Source organism: Merops nubicus, unplaced genomic scaffold (assembly GCF_000691845.1).
Source record: "Merops nubicus isolate BGI_N331 unplaced genomic scaffold, ASM69184v1 scaffold18818, whole genome shotgun sequence".
Lineage (NCBI taxonomy): Eukaryota > Metazoa > Chordata > Aves > Coraciiformes > Meropidae > Merops > Merops nubicus.
In genome coordinates, this window is record NW_008623853.1 from 1 (window position 1) to 8,174 (window position 8,174).

Sequence of the window (8,174 nt, forward strand, 5' to 3'; positions counted from 1 at the left end):
TCTCAAAAGCTGAGAAAGTCTCCTCCCTGGTGTCATCCACAGGATTGGGTAAGGTCACTGAAAAACAAGGCCACATGCACGTACCCAGTTAACCTCTTGGCCAGTGATGTAATACCATCATAATTCGACAGTGTCCAGTAAAGCAAGATGAGAGCCCTGACCCATTTCCCAGAGGTGGCAAACACCATCACAGGGAACACGTATGGGACATAAGCAGAAATACACCATCACAGTGCCAACACTGTGGGCATGTGCCATGGAACTAATACAAAAGTGACAGTGTAACAAAATTGGCTTGATATGCTTGAGTCAGGTTTTGTCATTAACACTTTGGGCCCCACACTGGGTGCCAAAAAAGGACTGTCAGTGCTTTAGCCCCAGCCAGGAGCTGGGCACCACGTGGCCACTCATTCACTGCCTCCCCAACCCCCTGAATGGGAAAAGAGGAAAATAGGAAACCCCATGGGCTGAAATAAGGATGATTTAATACAGCAGCACAGAAGGAGCAGTGCACAACAGCAATAGCAACAGTAATGAAGTGATGTATAAAGAAGGGAGACAAAGGACAGACCATGTTAGCTCCCATTAGACCCCTTACGTTCTCCTGACAACACGTTACCAGATAACCTGTCACTGGGTTGGCTGTCTGTCCTGGCTGTAGCTCCCTCCTAAGTTCTGGGGAAAAAGAAACGCTCTCCTAGCTGAACCAGGACAATCATCTCCGCTGTTATAGCCATTTTCCTAGAAGGAAGGCCACACAGGTCCCTGTTGTGCTAAGTTCAGCTCTGTTTTTAATAGTTGTGGTCAGTTATTCCATCTGTTCATCTCTTGAGCTTCTGTGCCGGGTTTGCATGGGAAGGTTTTGGTACGTGGAGGGAGGGGCTAAAGGGGTAGCTTTGTGAGGAGCTCCTTGAAGCTTCCCCCAAGTCTGATGGAACCAGTGCCACCATCTCCAAAATGGACTTGTTGCTGGCCAAGGAAGACGATGAGGAGTCCTCCCTCGGGAGGAAGGATGGTGCAGCAGAGACTACATGTGATGAAGTGACCACAACCTCTATTCCCTGTCCCCCTGTGCTGCTGGCAGGGAGGAGGCAGAGGATTTGGGAGTTAGTTAAGCCTGGGAAGGAGGGATGAAGGGGTCAGGAGGAGATGTTTTAAGTTGTGTTTTTATTTTGTCACTACCCTACTCAGATATGATTGTTAATTAATTCAATTCATTTTCTCCAAGTTGACTCTGGTTTGCCTGTCAGACTATTAAGTGGAGAGTAACTGAAGGATGATCTCTCCCTGTCCTTATCTCGACCCATGAGCCTTTCATTATATTTTTCTTTCCCTTGTCTGGTTGAGCAGGCGAAGTGATAGAGAGCCTCTGAGGAGCACCAGACGTCCAGCCAAGGTCAACTCACCACAGCTGCATGAGCAGGCAGTCTGTGTCCACCTCTGCAGAGCCTTCTCCCATTGTAACTTTTAGTTGGTCAGTCATAACATGAGGTGTTTTGATGTTTTACATTTTGACATTCAAAAGGAAGACTTGTGTACCAGATGGCTTCTGGGGCATTGTGTACACGCTTTCTTTTTCAGTAATTCCAATGTCATTTATGTTGTAGGTCATACAGGAGTGTCTGCTAGCATGATGAAGAAGAGGACTTCCCACAAGTAAGTTATTAATATTTTTACTCAAGTATAGCTATCAATAACTGGAACTAGTGTTCTGGAAACAAATCTGGTTTTGCTCCACTGATGCTGTTCTTGAAAATAACGTGGAACAATATGCAGTTATTCTAGGTGTGCGGGGTCAGACTTTCAGGAGAGCAGTATGAAAGAAAGCACCACAAATAGAATTCTGAACTTAAATTGGTCTGTTAACGTGAAATTATCCTTGGGTGCGATTTTGTAATTCTCTCTGGAATTCAGAGAGAAGGAGCTGCATGCATGCCAGAAATTAACCATATCTGCTGTAGGGTCTTTCTGTTCTCTGGCACAAGAGTTTATGCGTTGTCAGCAGGCCAACCAAAACTGCAACGGACATTTACCGATAACCCAGTGTGGCAGTAATGTTAGAAACAGCTAATGTTGTGGTCACCACAGCTGTAGTTTTGAGAAGGATTTTTCACATTTGAAAAACAAAGAATATGCTGGAAGACTTCCGTAAGGAGGCTGCTGTTGTGTGTGTGAAGGATACCTGCTTATCCTGCACGTTCACAGCATGTGTTTTTCCCACAACAACGTCTTTAAATAGTAGCAGCTGAACGCTGGTGAGAATATAGGGAATGTTCTGGGCATAATTGGTCTTGGTGTCAAACAGCAAGATAACCCATCTGCCTGCATCTCTGGTGGGAGAAATCTTCGCTGGGTAAGTGTGAAACTTCCTAAAATGTTACTAGTTGTGTTCTAAATGTAAAGTCCTGTAGTGGTGCATCAATCAAAAGGTGATTTGTGCAGCAGGTGTATTTTCCATGATTAACATAGTGAATCACTGCTAACAGTATTAACTGTTTCCCAGAGAGAAGACCTGATGTAAAACTACACTAATCCCTTCCACCCCTTGGCCATTAGCCATTCTTGTCTATCTTCATAGAAGGCAAAGAGAAACATTTGTTTGTCTAGGGGCAGGTAGAGTTGGTTAAAACTTAATTTCTCTTGTTCTCTTTCAATCGCTCAGAGAAAGGAGTGTATGATGGGAAGACTATCAGAGGTGGGTTGCCTTTTGTACTTGAGGGTGGCTAGATTTGTCTTTATTGTTGTGTTGTTATACACTTATTTAAATACCTAAGTAGGCTGTAAATTTGTTAGCAGAAAGGCTTTTATGGGGCATAAGAGGCTCTGTTTTCTCAAAAGACTGAGTGACATGATTTTGAGGCATTTAACTTAAGCTCCAGCTTAGTTTTGTGTTAATTTAGCCTAGCTGAATTGTTTCTTAATTAGTAAAGATTTTTTTTTTCATACCAGATCAAGATGATTTCTTGTGTGCTGCTCACTGACTTGCCCGAGAATGAAGCAGAGTAGTAGAAATTTATATCTGTATTTTACCGGAAATGAGGTGGATATGAATGACCATGTAACAATATATGCTGACAGCACTCTGAACCTTTATGGCAGACCCTGAGTTAGTAATGAATACTTCGTGACTGATTTAGTTATTTAGTAACTCCTTCTTTAAAGAAAAAAAAGGAACAAGCCATCTGGCATCTGAAGGCCACAGAAGAGACTTTAAACGAGCTCCAGAAGGTTTGTGGCAGAGGAGGAAGGCAAGAGGATGCAACAGTGCGTGACTTGATAATTGAGGACGTGATAGAGTTAGCGGTGTGGATGGCTCTTCTGAACACTTCTTTGCTAAATGGTGGTTAACTGTTGAGCCTTTTGGAACTGGTTCCCGTGGTTATAGGGCAGTTCTTCCACGTGCTCTCTCAGTGGGTAGTGCTGATCTCTGCCAGTATGAAGCTGACCTCACTTACCTTACTATCAGTCAGTAATCTCCCAGATCTCATTCTTTCCACCCGCGGTTCGTAAAGAAAGAGAACAAGAAATAAGTGGACTTAAAACATTTTGAAATTCTGATCTCGCTTCAAGCTTACTTAGTCTTAGCTCCTGAGGCATCTGAAGATGGAATTCACAACAGAATGATGGCTGTTGAGGGAGTACTGAGAATACTTTAAAACGGTTGCCTCAATTAAGGTGCCTCATAGTCTGAATATTGTGAAAAGCAGTTAATAACAATTCTCATCACCATTCTGCTGTTAATGATGGCCTGTAGTAAGATCTTGAGCGCAGTAAGTTTTGAGTTCTATTTTGGTAGCTGTTTTGCTTTGCACGATGAAAGACTTGAAATTGCACTGACCGTTGCTGCTGTACTGCATTTATGCCAGTTAATAGTTTTCCTTACAGTTTTTCACATATGTGCCTTTTTTGCATATCTGAGGGCTATGACTTCCTTTCACCCTTCAAGTTTTTTCATTAGTTCTACCCTGTGCTGTTTTTCTGAAACGGCATGATCCCAGAAAAAAACTCACCAACAACAACAACCAAACCTATATGGACAACTGGGTAGGTTATTGGGAATTGCCATGCTCTTTTTTTAAGAGCTAGTTTGTCTTCTCAGCACAACTCTGAGACAACGGTTGATTTTTCTGCTCCAAATCCTGTGGAGTTCTGCACTACATTGGTTTCCCTGGTAGCAGCCGCCAAATAAAAGTTTGTTTCAGGACCATATAAGTACAGTTTTAAAATCTGGGAAGATTTCTTTCTGCCGGCACATCTTTAGATTAAATGATCTGGTAGTGATAATGAAACTTTTTCACAGAACTAGGTGTCACTTACCATCCGAGTTCTGTCAAGATAAAGAAGATACGAAATATTTGAGGGTTGATTGGCCATTTACAGTAAGGGTGTGTCTGATGTGTCAAGAGCTGTTTCCAGGACCTGTGGTTTTCTGGCTTTCTCGATCCGTGTTTTCATGTCTAGGAAAATTGTTTTCCAGTCCTCAAGAGCAAATCTTTGCAGAAGTTTGAAGGCAATTCTAATGAAATAGGAGGACAAAATTGTGTTGGGTCTTCCAGTTATAGCACTGTAGAAGGTTAGGTACTACTGTATTACTTGGTATTTCACAGAAATAACATTGTTGAGAGGTTTGAGTTGGTTACTTTGTTGCCTTTACATGGAAGTACATTAATAGCTATTATTTACTGATAGTTAGAGTCCTGTGCTTGGTTTCTTACCACATGTTCAGATACAAGAAGTAGTTTTTCCTTGGTAATTTTCTGGTTTGCAAGCCTCCTTTCTTACAGCATGAACCACTCCAAGTAAGAATGAATGGCTGTTCAGTAGCACAGCCTTCAGACAAAAGTTTCAACTGCAAGTACAGCTTGTGAGTACTGGACTTGTAATCAAATCTGTAATGTGTTTGGTTTTTTTTTTTTTCCTTTTTTTTCCTTTTTTTTTCCTCCCTGAGGCATTTTAAAAGCAGTTACCAGTTGAACTCAGTTATGTAGTCTTTTTCCATCATAGTTTTTAAAATGAGTGGGAAGTTTGGTTAATAGTTCCAATTTAAACCCTGAAGTGGATTATGCTTCGTATGCCAGGAGTAAAATTGACCGTGAGGTTGAACATGAATAGTGTTATTTTTCTCTCTTTCAACAATGAGCTGATTAGCAGCATAGACAAACTGCTTTAAAACGGTCATTGTTTGATTTTTCATAATTTCTTTAATCTTCATCTGGTTTTATTCTGCTTTAGAATGATTTATTAGGACTAGGTCAATGAATTGTGTGCAGAATAAACTCATGTTATTATGCTGAGAGCCACATCTCTGACCTCATTTTGTACTAGTAAACTGTTACTGAGACTACTATGATTTAAAAAAAAAATAAAAATAAGAAAATACATATATATACTTGAGCAAGAACTAGGATTTGAAAATGCATTCTAGTTTCTGCATAGAATTAGAACCAACTTTGTGGGAGGGTGTCTCTTGCCTGGAAAATGTTTCTAGAATAAGTTTTGCTATCAAGGCTAGCGATATGAAAACTGTAGTTTGATCTTGCTGAAAAGCTCGAACAATAGCAAAAGTGAAATCTGAGAAACCCACCCTGCTAAGATCTTTGTGGTGAGTGAAAGTCTGGAGGGTCAGACAAGCTGCAGAAGGAATTGTAGACCTTGCTTTTCATGGTTACAATTACTTCTTCAGCATTAAGGATTCCAGTCTCATGTAGTGAGTGCATTATTCTGAAAGGCTGCTTCGAGGATCTCAGTGGTGGTGTGATTGTTACTTGTCTTTCTTGGATCATATAGGGACTTCTCTGAGAGTGTTCATCGTTGGTTACTATCCCTAATCTAAGGAAGAGTATTGTTTTCTGCAACTGATAGTCTCTTCCAGGTGTTGCTTTGAGGCATGCTAATGGTGTGCCTATTTTGCTGTCATTTAACTGAAGCGCGCTGTACGCAGAGACTCAAAAATTTATTTGACAACTAGCTGATGTTTCTGAGAGTTTTCGTCAGGCAACCCTTTAAATAATCATTTTAGGAATTAATATGTACACTGTAACATGCTAATACAGATACACTATTCATTTCTTATCACCAGTATACTGTCACAGTGTTTGTTAGTTTCTTCCGTTTTTATTCAGAATTGTCAGTTTGTGGGTTTAGTAACTAGGTAGAACAAAAGTTGTAGCACACTGTCAGTGATTTGAAACTGTCATATAGCTTGGAAGGAAGCCTAGTTCCTTTCAAGTGAAAACACAGGTTAGGGAAAACAAATGCCTTGGAAGCAGTTTTTGTCAGCCAGTGGTAATGTTTCCTCCTGAGACTGGAGCTGTGTTTTCTGTTCTGCAGAGAGCAACAAGGTAGTAAAGTTATAATACCATCAGGTAACCTCGTGCTTTGAGACTCGACCAGGTGAGTTTCACCTTTCACATTCAGTGTAGAAAGGGCTGAAATAGTTCTATGGGGTTAAGCAAACTACTTTTAGAAATGACTACTAGGAAAGCAACCTGCTCAAGCACATCAAAAATTTTGCACTGCTTTTCAGTGTCTTTTTGTTTTTTCCAATACAGTGTACTATGCTTTGTAGCCTAATATGAATAAAGTGCACTAAGCTGTAAAATATATGGCCATCTAGAAAATGCTTATGGCCATGCCATATATGGCCATCTGCACGAGCACAGAGCTCTTGTCTGGAGTAGAATTTTAAATATATATGTGCTTGTTGAATATTATGTTTGTGTCTATGTACAGAAAACATAGAAACAATGTGGGACCAAGAAAACCTATTTCTCGTCCACGAAGAAATATTGTAGGCTGTAGAATACAGTATGGATGGAAAGAAGGCAGTGGACCTGTGAAACAATGGAAGGGCACAGTTCTTGGTCAAGTTCCTGTAAATCCCTCTCTCTATCTGATTAAGTATGATGGATTTGACTGTGTGTATGGACTAGAACTGCACAAAGATGAAAGAGTTTCAGCACTTGAAGTGCTTCCAGACAGAGTTGGTAAGTGTTTTGAGTTTTTATCTCACACACATGTAAGCTGACATTCAATAGTAAATGTTCTCCATCATCTCTCCAGACTTCGCCAAAGATAGTATCTGACCTCTTAAATGTTGCCAGACAATTTAATTTCTGTCACATGGCACAAATCCACAAGGACTTAATGATACTAGGGAGTCCAGTGCTCTCTTAGGTCTTTAAGTAGTATGTAGGATATTGTTTAACTTTTGTGTAGTCTTGTCCCTAAGAACCGTATGTAAAGGTAACGTTGATATTTCTGCTAAAATTTAAACTCTAAGCCAGGTGAATTGTGTTGTGTGTGCCTGACAGTCATACTGTCGTGTTTTTCCTCATGTACGTCCCCAAAGTGCTTCTAATAATGGGAGGAAAAGCATTTACTCAGTGAAGTAAATTGATGAGCAACAAAACTTTCTGATTTTCAGAATTGGCACTGGTTTGTTAAACTACAAGCTTTTAAAACTACAAAGTTCAGTGATTACCTAAGTAATTACCAGTGTATAATCAGAATGAGCTGTTGCTGCTTCTGACTGCAAAGCAGTTGGTAGCAATTTCTAGAGTGGCGTTAGAGAGAACTAAACCCCAAAGTTTCATTAATAACTCCACAGAATTTTTGGTCCCTCTTCCTCTTCTCCCAGGCCTGCCACTCCCTGTCCAGTTTTTAGCTGGAACACAGAGAAAGTCTTCACTGCTGTGGCCTCAAATGATCTCCCTTTGTCTTGCATTATGATTGTTTAATCATAGAGAGTATGAGGATATATTGTGTCTTTAACAACATTCTGAGCCACTGCTGTTCTTCAGTAGTGAACTCTCTGAAAGTGTTTGCTTTGTATATGAATTGCCTAGCTTCCAATCAGATTTATGAATCAGAGTAAAGATTATTTTTCACAAAGGTGTATATTTGCATCTGTGCTTTTGAGTGGATTTATGAAATGCTCTCGTTTCAGCTTCATCTAGAATTAGCGATGCCCACCTGGCAGACACAATGATTGGTAAAGCTGTGGAACATATGTTTGAGACAGAGGATGGCTCAAAGGATGAATGGAGAGGGATGGTTTTGGCTCGAGCTCCTATTATGAACACATGGTTTTATATTACTTACGAGAAAGATCCCGTCTTGTACATGTACCAGCTCTTAGATGATTATAAAGAAGGTGACCTTCGCATTATGCC

At 40.5% G+C, this 8,174-nt stretch overlaps 1 protein-coding gene across 1 annotated transcript; it reads left to right on the plus strand.

The window, feature by feature from the left end:
• Window positions 1-957: 957 nt before the first annotated feature.
• LOC103777660 (spindlin-Z-like) lies at window positions 958-8,171 on the plus strand (the record flags this gene model as incomplete). Its single annotated transcript, XM_008945219.1, has 4 exons — window positions 958-1,033; window positions 1,608-1,656; window positions 6,733-6,986; window positions 7,949-8,171. Coding segments are annotated over exons 1-4 (602 nt in total), but the record flags the coding sequence as incomplete, so codon positions are not given.
• Between the last annotated feature and the right edge of the window lie 3 nt (window positions 8,172-8,174).